General features: G+C 41.6%; 2 protein-coding genes across 2 annotated transcripts in view; both read right to left on the bottom strand.

Moving 5' to 3' along the window:
- LOC308090762 (uncharacterized protein) overlaps positions 1-1,455 on the bottom strand; it is a gene marked incomplete at both ends in the record, with an annotated part of 149,400 nt that extends 147,945 nt beyond the window's left edge. Inside the window, 2 exons of the mRNA XM_080436026.1 lie at positions 961-1,090; positions 1,444-1,455. Of these exons, the coding sequence (XP_080292152.1) occupies positions 961-1,090; positions 1,444-1,455 (142 nt within the window). The remainder of the gene's footprint in view (positions 1-960; positions 1,091-1,443) is intronic.
- Positions 1,456-3,476: 2,021 nt separating this feature from the next.
- The window catches only part of LOC308090763 (microfibril-associated glycoprotein 4-like), a gene marked incomplete at both ends in the record, with an annotated part of 36,283 nt that continues 25,245 nt past the window's right edge, over positions 3,477-14,514 (bottom strand). The window contains one exon of the mRNA XM_080436027.1: positions 3,477-3,623. Coding sequence (XP_080292153.1) covers positions 3,477-3,623 — 147 coding nt within the window. The remainder of the gene's footprint in view (positions 3,624-14,514) is intronic.

Consider the following 14,514-nt stretch of genomic DNA (forward strand, 5'->3'; position numbering starts at 1 on the left):
CTCCACTACAATTATTTGAAAACTTTAGTTACCAGTTACTTTGCAGATATAAATGATTACATTATAAGACATACATTAACCACTTTAGCCCTATTTTATACATAGGCTATTTTCAAATATTTTAGTACTTTACTTTTGGTACTTTAAGTACATTTTGACACCAATACTTTTTACTTTTACTCAAGTCAATTTTGAGTACTTTTTCCACCACTGCCCTGTGCATATTTGTAACAGCAAGCTTATTCTGTAAAGGAGTCTCTCTGCATCACATACACTCTAAACACTTAGACCCTCTACTTATAAAACAAGCTACAATACAAAAGTATGGTAGTTATAATATGCTGTTCTTCTAAGCATAATAATGTAATTTGACCAACACGGAAAATACTTCATAAACCTTGTTATAAGTTGTTATGTATCGTTATGAACATGTATAACGAGTGTTATGAAGCCTTATAATGCATTGTAAATGTGATTATAATGAATTATAGACCCGACCTTTAAGTAAAGCATTACACAATACACCTTGCTTTGTCTTTGCATGCATCTCTTTATTCATGACGATGTTTACAACATCTTGGATTATGTATTCATTTAAAAGCCTTGACAGGTCACCACTGTAATAATATGTGATACAATACAGATATCTACTGTATGAGTTTAGGATTAAACAGAGTCCCAAAGAGAGAAAAACCCAAATTAAAAGCATGAAAAAGAGTAAATATTGCATCATGCCTTTTATACCACGGCTGTGCTTTTCTAAAATATATGCATGCGAACCTAAACATGTTTAAGAAACACGTCTGATCTTCATCGCTACAGCCTTCAGGGAGTATTGACTACGCTTCCATTGATGCCAGACTACACCTGTTGCATAATGAGTCGTCTTTCCCCAAAGGTAAGCACCATTGAGGTTAGCCCGGAGACACTTCTTGTACCAAAATGCACCGTACTTTTCACTTGCACAGTTCTTGACCCACTTGTCCTGATCTTTGTCAAAGGTTGAGAATTTCATTCCATTGCTATAGGTCAGTGCGTTTCCTGCTCCCCCATTCTTGAAGCCAGCAACGTGCAGCTTGTAGCCAACAGCCTCAGAACCCACAGAGAAAGAGGAGTAAGAGGCAAACGCTGTGTTTCCCTTAAAGTCTTCCATGTCCACCCTCAGCTCATACTGTTTGTTCGTAGTAAGGAGATGCATGTTCTCCAGTCCCAGCCAGTACTCGCCTGATGCGTCTCCAAACCCAGCTCGGTACTCTGCCCAGGGTCTGTAGAAGTTCACAGTGCCGTCCACTCTTCTCTGGATGACTGTCCACTTCCCTCCATCTGTGTCCATTTCACAGTAGACCTTGGCAGGTGGAGTAGTGGGGTAGATGGTGTACACACCACTCGCTGTGGAGACTCTTTTGTAGATTTCGTCACAGTCCAGAACCAGTTGGTGATCACCATCATCACCATTGTTGTCGATTTCCACACAGTCCGGATCCAGGTTGAGTTCACAACGAGGAGCAGAGTGGACTGTTACAGCCAGAAACAGAACTGCAGCAACAAGTATCATCTTGAAGTCTTTGAGTTGTAGCTTGTTGTTCAGATCAAAGGACGTCTATGTTCAGCTCCAGTAGAAGGTTCAATGCAGTCTGAGTGTGAGACCCTTCTCTTATAGTTAAGAATGGTGACGTATTGAGTATTGACACCAAAGAGATCGTATGATAGATAAAGGTACTCTGTCACCAGACCAGTCTGAGCTGCCTATACATTTTAGTTACATAGTACACACACACACACACACACACACACACACACACACACACACACACACACACACACACACACACACACACACACACACACACACACACACACACACACACACACACACACACACACACACACACACCAACCAACCACATTATTCAAAGCATGCACTGCTCAAGGTGCGGCCATAGTTGAATGATTAGAGAGCCCGCCTTGGAACCCAGAGGTCCCAGGTTCAATTCCAGGCCCTGCAGCAATGTGTCAAACGGTGCGTTTTAACAGCGGGCAATCAAGATAGTATTTTCCGGAAGTGCTTTATATGTCTATGAGAGCCGGCAACTACTGGCGATAGGGCGAAGTGGGCGGGGGGGGGCGATGAAAGATGGATTTTCTTTATCTTTTGGACGATGTCGCCCGGGGATCGCCCGAGAGTCGCCCGCTGTTAAAACGTACTGTAAGTGTCCCTGAGTAAGGTACTTGACCCCCAACTGCTCCCCGAGACACTGCCCCCTAGTGCCCACTGCTCCTGTCACTAAGGATGGGTTAAATGCAGATACTGGTGTTTTCCAAAATATCCAGTGACAAATACCTCAAAGGTGTGTAGACTACATTATTATTATTATCATTATTGTTCTGAATAAACATAAAAATGCATGACCGTCTGTCTAGGATTCTGTGTAAACAGTCTGTCAGTAATAAAGCTATGCACGATTATGCATTATGTGAATTCATATTTTGAATAAGAGCTTGGTGAAAAGAAAAACATCGCTCAACTCGTTAAAACCGGATAAGCATCTGTGTCATTTTAATGATTTTATCGTTGGCTATTACAAAATAGCAAATATACAAGCTCACAGCTTATATATCTGCTATTATTGAACATTTTTGAAATTTTGATATATATTTTTTAACACAAATCTTCTCTTCTGGTGGTCCCTGGCACAAAACATTTTCAGATGGGGGGTCCACGTCCAAATACATATAATTATGGGGGTCCTTGGCATGAACATGTTTGAGATTGGCACAAACATGTTTGAGAACTATAGGGTTAATAGTTCCTGGCAACACAACATATTTACTATATTTAATGAACGTCCTTACTGGAAACTAGCTGCTGTGTTTGGAATGTGAACTGACAGAGGATTCCTGTAGACTGACAGTAAACAGTAAACAGTTCTGCATCATTATAAACATTTATAACGAGTGTTATGAAGCCTCATAATGCATTGTAAATGTGATTATAATGAATTATACAGCCAACCTTTAAGTAAAGCGTTAAAAAACTACACCTTGCTTTGTCTTTGCATAAATCTCTTTATTCATTCAACAGCTTGGATTATGTATTCATTTAAGAGCCCTGACAGGTCACCACTGTAATAATATGGGATACAATACATATATCTACTGTATGAGTTTAGGATTAAATCAAACCATGAAAGAGAGTAAATATTGCATCATGCCTTTTATACCACGGCTGTGCTTTTCTAAAATATATGCATGCGAACCTAAACATGTTTAAGGAACACGTCTGATCTTCATCGCTACAGCCTTCAGGGAGTAATGATTACCCTTCCAGTTGTACCAGTTTACACCTTGCACAGTTCTTGCTGTGAGTGTCCTGATCTTTGTCAAAGGTTGAGAATTTCATTCCATTGTGCTGGGCCAGTGAGTTTCCTGCTCCTCCATTATTGAAGCCAGCAACCTGCAAGTTGTAGCCATCAGCCTCAGAACCCACATGAGAAAGAGGAGTAAGAGGCAAACGCTGTGTTTCCCTCAAAGTCTTCCATGTCGACCCTCAGCTGATACTTTTTGTCCTTGGTAAGGAGATGCATGTTCTCCAGTCCCAGGCAGTACTCGCCTGATGCGTCTCCAAACCCAGCTTGGTACTGAGCACAGGGTCTGTAGAAGTTCACAGTGCCGTCCACTCTTCTCTGGATGACTCTCCACTTCCCTCCATCTGTGTCCATTTCACAGTAGACCTTGGCAGGTGGACTAATAATATAATAATAATAAACTTTATTTATATATCACTTTTCAAAAACAGGTTTACAAAGGGCTTAACAATACAAATACAATACATACACAGGGAATATAAAGGCAATTCAATGATGGAAAATGTAAAAACAAAGGAACCATACAAAAATAATAAGACCAAAAATAAGAGTGAAAGCAGAGAAGCCAGCCATTCTAAAGTAATGAGTTTTTAAAAGGTTTTTAAAAGTGGACACCGAAGTGGCCTGTCTAATTTGCAGCGGGAGTTGGTTCCACAGAAATGGAGCTCTAGCAGCGAATGCCCTGTCACCTTCCGTCACAAGGTTTGTCTGGGGGGGGACAAGTAAAAGTTTGTGTGCTGATCTAAGATTGCAGGTGGGTTTGTGGGGAGACAGGAGGTCAAAAATATAAATAGGAGCAAGTCCGTTCAGTGCTTTAAAAACAAACAATGACATTTTAAAATCAATTCTGAACGCCACTGGTAGCCAGTGCAGTGAAGCAAGAACAGGGGTGATGTGGTCATACCTCCTGGTTCTTGTAAGAACTCTAGCTGCTGTGTTCTGAATTAGTTGAAGGCGATTGATTGACTTTTTGGTCCAGAGTCCAGAAGTCCAGAAAAAAGTGAATTACAGTAGTCCAAGTGGTTAGTGACAAAGGCATGAATAATGGTTTGTGCGTCGCTAAATGAGATAAAAGATCAGATTTTTGAAATATTCCTAATTTGGAAAATGGCTGTTTTTGCAATGTTGGAAAAATGCTTTGTGAAGTTTAGGTCTGAGTCAAATAGGACTCCCAGGTTCCTTGCTTCATGGGTGCTGTTAGAAAGACTGCGCCCTCTCTCTCTCTCTCTCTCTCTCTCTCCCTCCCTCTCCCCCCCCCCCCCCCCCCTTTCTGCCCGAGAGACCGTTCCGCCCCTCGCGAGACTACAGCGAGCCCGGCTAAGACTGGCCCTCATCTCGCGAGAACTAAAGAACAAAGAGCTGAACGTCCGAAGCAAGAGACGCTCCGTTTGTAAAGACAACGTTTGCACTATTTAGACATATTAAGTCTAGTTTACATGTCTGCTACACACCAGAGTGCCTGTGTGCGTGTATGATAAACGTAAGTTCTCATGAAGTCGATATATAACCTGTTGTCCCGTTACGGGTCTTGTAAGCTAAATACCTGCTAATGCTAACTAGCAGCTAACTGCCTCGTCACTCTGTAATAGTGACCGACAGTCAGAGAAATGCTATCGATGGTTCGTTTGTATCATTGTACTGTTACTGTATGTACTTACACATTCCCTATGTTGATGAGGAAGAGTAATGTCGCTGCACTTGTTTCTTAGAATGATCAGTGTGATACGTTTGGGTAACTACTACTTATAATATAAGCTGAATTTGTGCTTCTAACCCCAGTTGGGCAGATACAGGTGCCATATATACTGTATGAATGTAATTTGAGCAGCTAAGCTAAACTGTGAAGTTTAGAGGCCCTTTTCAGAGAGAGGCCATTATGCATTTGGTCTAAGATGTTAAATGAGACCTGTCTATACTGTACATGTGACTGTTATGATGCACAACTTACAAGGGCATCCTTCCCCTGTTATATTCTGCTTATTACAGAAACCACACACAACCCTGCTGTGTACTATCACCTGTTCAATAAGGAAAATAAATGGACCTCGCTCTCCACCATTGTCATCTGTGTCTAATAAATGCACAAGGGCGAACACAACCCACCTAACCAGTAACCAGACTAACCACACAGTGGTTCAAGGGGTCCTTCCCAACAGGTGCACTGTAACCCCTGTGTGTGTAATAACTGCGTTACCATGTCTCTACGAGTTTTTGGTCCAAACACAATAATTTCTGTTTTGTCATTGTTTAGCATAAGATAGTTATTTGACATCCAGGATTTTATGGCAGAAAGACAGGCAAACAAAGGGGAGACAAGAGAAACCGGAGAAACTGTGGCAGGGTCTGATGGGTCTAAGGAAAAATAAATGTGTGTGTCGTCAGCATAAAAATGGAAGGAGACGTTAAAATTGCGAATGACTAGGCCTAAAGGAAGAAGATAAATACAAAATAATAACGGACCAAGGATTGACCCTTGGGGGACGCCACAAGTGACATCTGCATGGCTAGAGGACGCATCGCCAACTGAGACCGTGAAGGTTCTGTCGCTCAGGTAGGACCTAAACCAGTCCAGTGCAGACCCAGTCACACCCACCCAGTTTTCTAGTCTGTCCAGTAGGATATTGTGGTCTATCGTGTCGAAAGCAGCGGAAAGGTCAAGTAAAATCAACACAGTACAGCAGCCAGCATCTGTGTTCATCCTGATGTCACTTAAAACTTTCAGAAGTGCAGTCTCTGTACTATGGTGTGTTCTAAAACCAGACTGAAACATTTCAAAGAGTGAGTTGTCGTTTAAAAAAGTTAAAAGTTGAGAATAAACCACTTTCTCTAGTGCTTTGGAGAGAAAGGGTAATTTCGAAATTGGTCTGAAATTGTTAAAATTGGAGATGTCAAGGTTTGATTTTTTCAACAGGGGTTTTACTAAAGCTGACTTGAAGATAGAAGGAATAACACCGGAGGATAGTGATTTATTGAATATTGCTAAAATGTCTGGAGATAAAAAGAGGGAAACCTCTTTTAAAAATGTGGTGGGTAGAGCATCTGCAGGGGTGGAAGAGGGTTTCATGCTATTAATAATGTTCAAAAGGTCAGCCTGGGAAACTAAATCGAAGGAATGTAAGTATTGAGATACCTCCCTGTGTGGTAGAAGGTGCAATTTGGGTTCTAATGTTTGAGACCTTGTCTAAGAAGAAGGCCTGAAAGGCTTCACATCTCTCAGTGGATATAATTTCACTGGAGTCGGAGGGACGACGTGTAAGAGAATGAATGGTGCTAAAGAGAAGTTTGGGGTTATGGGGGTTCGAAGCAATTAGAATATTTTGATCGTTCCTCTCTCATTGTGCTGTTTAATTCTTTTAAAAGTGTCTTCATGGCATTGTGATTAGAAAGATCTTTAGAAGCTTTCCATTTACGTTCTGCCTGTCTACATGCCCTTCTTATGGACCGGACTCTGTCATTTACCCAAGGAGGTTGTAATGTTGACAAGAGTGAGGGTTTAGATAGTTTAGTCCTTAGTAGTGCGGTAGATGGTGTACACACCACTCTCTGTGGAGACTTTTTTGTAGATTTCCTCACAGTCCAGAACCAGGTTGAGTTCACCACGAGGAGCAGAGTGGACTGTTACAGCCAGAAACAGAACTGCCACAACAAGTAGTATCATCTTGAAGTCTTTGAGTTGTAGCTTGTTGTTCAGATCAAAGGACGTCTATGTTCAGCTCCAGTAGAAGGTTCAATGCAGTCTGAGTGTGAGACCCTTCTCTTATAGTTAAGAATGGTGACGTATTGAGTATTGACACCAAAGAGATCGTATGATAGATAAAGGTACTCTGTCACCAGACCAGTCTGAGCTGCCTATACATTTTAGTTACATAGTACACACACACACACACACACACACACACACACACACACACACACACACACACACACACACACACACACACACACACACACACACACACACACACACACACACACACACACACACACACACACACACCAACCAACCACATTATTCAAAGCATGCACTGCTCAAGGTGCGGCCATAGTTGAATGATTAGAGAGCCCGCCTTGGAACCCAGAGGTCCCAGGTTCAATTCCAGGCCCTGCAGCAATGTGTCAAACGGTGCGTTTTAACAGCGGGCGATCAAGATAGTATTTTCCGGAAGTGCTTTATATGTCTATGAGAGCCGGCAACTACTGGCGATAGGGCGAAGTGGGCGGGGGGGGCGATGAAAGATGGATTTTCTTTATCTTTTGGACGATGTCGCCCGGGGATCGCCCGAGAGTCGCCCGCTGTTAAAACGTACTGTAAGTGTCCCTGAGTAAGATACTTGACCCCCAACTGCTCCCCGAGACACTGCCCCCTAGTGCCCACTGCTCCTGTCACTAAGGATGGGTTAAATGCAGATACTGGTGTTTTCCAAAATATCCAGTGACAAATACCTCAAAGGTGTGTAGACTACATTATTATTATTATCATTATTGTTCTGAATAAACATAAAAATGCATGACCGTCTGTCTAGGATTCTGTGTAAACAGTCTGTCAGTAATAAAGCTATGCACGATTATGCATTATGTGAATTCATATTTTGAATAAGAGCTTGGTGAAAAGAAAAACATCGCTCAACTCGTTAAAACCGGATAAGCATCTGTGTCATTTTAATGATTTTATCGTTGGCTATTACAAAATAGCAAATATACAAGCTCACAGCTTATATATCTGCTATTATTGAACATTTTTGAAATTTTGATATATATTTTTTAACACAAATCTTCTCTTCTGGTGGTCCCTGGCACAAAACATTTTCAGATGGGGGGTCCACGTCCAAATACATATAATTATGGGGGTCCTTGGCATGAACATGTTTGAGATTGGCACAAACATGTTTGAGAACTATAGGGTTAATAGTTCCTGGCAACACAACATATTTACTATATTTAATGAACGTCCTTACTGGAAACTAGCTGCTGTGTTTGGAATGTGAACTGACAGAGGATTCCTGTAGACTGACAGTAAACAGTAAACAGTTCTGCATCATTATAAACATTTATAACGAGTGTTATGAAGCCTCATAATGCATTGTAAATGTGATTATAATGAATTATACAGCCAACCTTTAAGTAAAGCGTTAAAAAACTACACCTTGCTTTGTCTTTGCATAAATCTCTTTATTCATTCAACAGCTTGGATTATGTATTCATTTAAGAGCCCTGACAGGTCACCACTGTAATAATATGGGATACAATACATATATCTACTGTATGAGTTTAGGATTAAATCAAACCATGAAAGAGAGTAAATATTGCATCATGCCTTTTATACCACGGCTGTGCTTTTCTAAAATATATGCATGCGAACCTAAACATGTTTAAGGAACACGTCTGATCTTCATCGCTACAGCCTTCAGGGAGTAATGATTACCCTTCCAGTTGTACCAGTTTACACCTTGCACAGTTCTTGCTGTGAGTGTCCTGATCTTTGTCAAAGGTTGAGAATTTCATTCCATTGTGCTGGGCCAGTGAGTTTCCTGCTCCTCCATTCTTGAAGCCAGCAACCTGCAAGTTGTAGCCATCAGCCTCAGAACCCACATGAGAAAGAGGAGTAAGAGGCAAACGCTGTGTTTCCCTCAAAGTCTTCCATGTCGACCCTCAGCTGATACTTTTTGTCCTTGGTAAGGAGATGCATGTTCTCCAGTCCCAGCCAGTACTCGCCTGATGCGTCTCCAAACCCAGCTTGGTACTGAGCCCAGGGTCTGTAGAAGTTCACAGAGCCGTCCACTCTTCTCTGGATGACTGTCCACTTCCCTCCATCTGTGTCCATTTCACAGTAGACCTTGGCAGGTGGAGTAATAATATAATAATAATAAACTTTATTTATATATCACTTTTCAAAAACAGGTTTACAAAGTGCTTAACAATACAAATACAATACATACACAGGGAATATAAAGGCAATTCAATGATGGAAAATGTAAAAACAAAGGAACCATACAAAAATAATAAGACCAAAAATAAGAGTGAAAGCAGAGAAGCCAGCCATTCTAAAGTAATGAGTTTTTAAAAGGTTTTTAAAAGTGGACACCGAAGTGGCCTGTCTAATTTGCAGCGGGTGTTGGTTCCACAGAAATGGAGCCCTAGCAGCGAATGCCCTGTCACCTTCCGTCACAAGGTTTGTCTGGGGGGGGACAAGTAAAAGTTTGTGTGCTGATCTAAGATTGCAGGTGGGGGGAGACAGGAGGTCAAAAATATAAATAGGAGCAAGTCCGTTCAGTGCTTTAAAAACAAACAATGACATTTTAAAATCAATTCTGAACGCCACTGGTAGCCAGTGCAGTGAAGCAAGAACAGGGGTGATGTGGTCATACCTCCTGGTTCTTGTAAGAACTCTAGCTGCTGTGTTCTGAATTAGTTGAAGGCGATTGATTGACTTTTTGGTCCAGAGTCCAGAAGTCCAGAAAAAAGTGAATTACAGTAGTCCAAGTGGTTAGTGACAAAGGCATGAATAATGGTTTGTGCGTCGCTAAATGAGATAAAAGATCAGATTTTCGAAATATTCCTAATTTGGAAAATGGCTGTTTTTGCAATGTTGGAAAAATGCTTTGTGAAGTTTAGGTCTGAGTCAAATAGGACTCCCAGGTTCCTTGCTTCATGGGTGCTGTTAGAAAGACTGCGCCCTCTCTCTCTCTCTCTCTCTCTCTCTCCCTCCCTCTCTCCCCCCCCCCCCCCTTTCTGCCCGAGAGACCGTTCCGCCCCTCGCGAGACTACAGCGAGCCCGGCTAAGACTGGCCCTCATCTCGCGAGAACTAAAGAACAAAGAGCTGAACGTCCGAAGCAAGAGACGCTCCGTTTGTAAAGACAACGTTTGCACTATTTAGACATATTAAGTCTAGTTTACATGTCTGCTACACACCAGAGTGCCTATGTGCGTGTATGATAAACGTAAGTTCTCATGAAGTCGATATATAACCTGTTGTCCCGTTACGGGTCTTGTAAGCTAAATACCTGCTAATGCTAACTAGCAGCTAACTGCCTCGTCACTCTGTAATAGTGACCGACAGTCAGAGAAATGCTATCGATGGTTCGTTTGTATCATTGTACTGTTACTGTATGCACTTACACATTCCCTATGTTGATGAGGAAGAGTAATGTCGCTGCACTTGTTTCTTAGAATGATCAGTGTGATACGTTTGGGTAACTACTACTTATAATATAAGCTGAATTTGTGCTTCTAACCCCAGTTGGGCAGATACAGGTGCCATATATACTGTATGAATGTAATTTGAGCAGCTAAGCTAAACTGTGAAGTTTAGAGGCCCTTTTCAGAGAGAGGCCATTATGCATTTGGTCTAAGATGTTAAATGAGACCTGTCTATACTGTACATGTGACTGTTATGATGCACAACTTACAAGGGCATCCTTCCCCTGTTATATTCTGCTTATTACAGAAACCACACACAACCCTGCTGTGTACTATCACCTGTTCAATAAGGAAAATAAATGGACCTCGCTCTCCACCATTGTCATCTGTGTCTAATAAATGCACAAGGGCGAACACAACCCACCTAACCAGTAACCAGACTAACCACACAGTGGTTCAAGGGGTCCTTCCCAACAGGTGCACTGTAACCCCTGTGTGTGTAATAACTGCGTTACCATGTCTCTACGAGTTTTTGGTCCAAACACAATAATTTCTGTTTTGTCATTGTTTAGCATAAGATAGTTATTTGACATCCAGGATTTTATGGCAGAAAGACAGGCAAACAAAGGGGAGACAAGAGAAACCGGAGAAACTGTGGCAGGGTCTGATGGGTCTAAGGAAAAATAAATGTGTGTGTCGTCAGCATAAAAATGGAAGGAGACGTTAAAATTGCGAATGACTAGGCCTAAAGGAAGAAGATAAATACAAAATAATAACGGACCAAGGATTGACCCTTGGGGGACGCCACAAGTGACATCTGCATGGCTAGAGGACGCATCGCCAACTGAGACCGTGAAGGTTCTGTCGCTCAGGTAGGACCTAAACCAGTCCAGTGCAGACCCAGTCACACCCACCCAGTTTTCTAGTCTGTCCAGTAGGATATTGTGGTCTATCGTGTCGAAAGCAGCGGAAAGGTCAAGTAAAATCAACACAGTACAGCAGCCAGCATCTGTGTTCATCCTGATGTCACTTAAAACTTTCAGAAGTGCAGTCTCTGTACTATGGTGTGTTCTAAAACCAGACTGAAACATTTCAAAGAGTGAGTTGTCGTTTAAAAAAGTTAAAAGTTGAGAATAAACCACTTTCTCTAGTGCTTTGGAGAGAAAGGGTAATTTCGAAATTGGTCTGAAATTGTTAAAATTGGAGATGTCAAGGTTTGATTTTTTCAACAGGGGTTTTACTAAAGCTGACTTGAAGATAGAAGGAATAACACCGGAGGATAGTGATTTATTGAATATTGCTAAAATGTCTGGAGATAAAAAGAGGGAAACCTCTTTTAAAAATGTGGTGGGTAGAGCATCTGCAGGGGTGGAAGAGGGTTTCATGCTATTAATAATGTTCAAAAGGTCAGCCTGGGAAACTAAATCGAAGGAATTTAAGTATTGAGATACCTCCCTGTGTGGTAGAAGGTGCAATTTGGGTTCTAATGTTTGAGACCTTGTCTAAGAAGAAGGCCTGAAAGGCTTCACATCTCTCAGTGGATATAATTTCACTGGAGTCGGAGGGACGACGTGTAAGAGAATTAATGGTGCTAAAGAGAAGTTTGGGGTTATGGGGGTTCGAAGCAATTAGATGGGAGAAATATTTTGATCGTTCCTCTCTCATTGTGCTGTTTAATTATTTTAAAAGTGTCTTCATGGCATTGTGATTAGAAAGATCTTTAGAAGCTTTCCATTTACGTTCTGCCTGTCTACATGCCCTTCTTATGGACCGGACTCTGTCATTTACCCAAGGAGGTTGTAATGTTGACAAGAGTGAGGGTTTAGATAGTTTAGTCCTTAGTAGTGCGGTAGATGGTGTACACACCACTCTCTGTGGAGACTTTTTTGTAGATTTCCTCACAGTCCAGAACCAGGTTGAGTTCACCACGAGGAGCAGAGTGGACTGTTACAGCCAGAAACAGAACTGCCACAACAAGTAGTATCATCTTGAAGTCTTTGAGTTGTAGCTTGTTGTTCAGATCAAAGGACGTCTATGTTCAGCTCCAGTAGAAGGTTCAATGCAGTCTGAGTGTGAGACCCTTCTCTTATAGTTAAGAATGGTGACGTATTGACACCAAAGAGATCGTATGATAGATAAAGGTATTCTGTCACCAGACCAGTCTGAGCTGCCTATACATTTTAGTTACATAGTACACACACACACACACACACACACACACACACACACACACACACACACACACACACACACACACACACACACACACACACACACACACACACACACACACACACACACACACACACACACACACACACACACACACACACACCAACCAACCACATTATTCAAAGCATGCACTGCTCAAGGTGCGGCCATAGTTGAATGATTAGAGAGCCCGCCTTGGAACCCAGAGGTCCCAGGTTCAATTCCAGGCCCTGCAGCAATGTGTCAAACGGTGCGTTTTAACAGCGGGCGATCAGGATAGTATTTTCCGGAAGTGCTTTATATGTCTATGAGAGCCGGCAACTACTGGCGATAGGGCGAAGTGGGCGGGGGGGGCGATGAAAGATGGATTTTCTTTATCTTTTGGACGATGTCGCCCGGGGATCGCCCGAGAGTCGCCCGCTGTTAAAACGTACTGTAAGTGTCCCTGAGTAAGATACTTGACCCCCAACTGCTCCCCGAGACACTGCCCCCTAGTGCCCACTGCTCTTGTCACTAAGGATGGGTTAAATGCAGATACTGGTGTTTTCCAAAATATCCAGTGACAAATACCTAAAAGGTGTGTAGACTACATTATTATTATTATCATTATTGTTCTGAATAAACATAAAAATGCATGACCGTCTGTCTAGGATTCTGTGTAAACAGTCTGTCAGTAATAAAGCTATGCACGATTATGCATTATGTGAATTCATATTTTGAATAAGAGCTTGGTGAAAAGAAAAACATCGCTCAACTCGTTAAAACCGGATAAGCATCTGTGTCATTTTAACGATTTTATCGTTGGCTATTACAAAATAGCAGATATACAAGCTCACAGCTTGTATATCTGCTATTATTGAACATTTTTTAAATTTTGATATATATTTTTTAACACAAATCTTCTCTTCTGGTGGTCCCTGGCACAAAACATTTTCAGATGGGGGGTCCACGTCCAAATACATATAATTATGGGGGTCCTTGGCACGAACATGTTTGAGATTGGCACAAACATGTTTGAGAACTATAGGGTTAATAGTTCCTGGCAACACAACATATTTACTATATTTAATGAACGTCCTTACTGGAAACTAGCTGCTGTGTTTGGAATGTGAACTGGCAGAGGATTCCTGTAGACTGACAGTAAACAGTAAACAGTTCTGCGTCATTATAAACATTTATAACGAGTGTTATGAAGCCTCATAATGCATTGTAAATGTGATTATAATGAATTATACAGCCAACCTTTAAGTAAAGCGTTAAAAAACTACACCTTGCTTTGTCTTTGCATAAATCTCTTTATTCATTCAACAGCTTGGATTATGTATTCATTTAAGAGCCCTGACAGGTCACCACTGTAATAATATGGGATACAATACATATATCTACTGTATGAGTTTAGGATTAAATCAAACCATGAAAGAGAGTAAATATTGCATCATGCCTTTTATACCACGGCTGTGCTTTTCTAAAATATATGCATGCGAACCTAAACATGTTTAAGGAACACGTCTGATCTTCATCGCTACAGCCTTCAGGGAGTAATGATTACCCTTCCAGTTGTACCAGTTTACACCTTGCACAGTTCTTGCTGTGAGTGTCCTGATCTTTGTCAAAGGTTGAGAATTTCATTCCATTGTGCTGGGCCAGTGAGTTTCCTGCTCCTCCATTCTTGAAGCCAGCAACCTGCAAGTTGTAGCCATCAGCCTCAGAACCCACATGAGAAAGAGGAGTAAGAGGCAAACGCTGTGTTTCCCTCAAAGTCTTCCATGTCGACCCTCAGCTGATACTTTTTGTCCTTGG

This window comes from Gymnoscopelus braueri (assembly GCF_963280865.1).
Source record: "Gymnoscopelus braueri genome assembly, chromosome: 8".
Taxonomy (NCBI): domain Eukaryota; kingdom Metazoa; phylum Chordata; class Actinopteri; order Myctophiformes; family Myctophidae; genus Gymnoscopelus; species Gymnoscopelus braueri.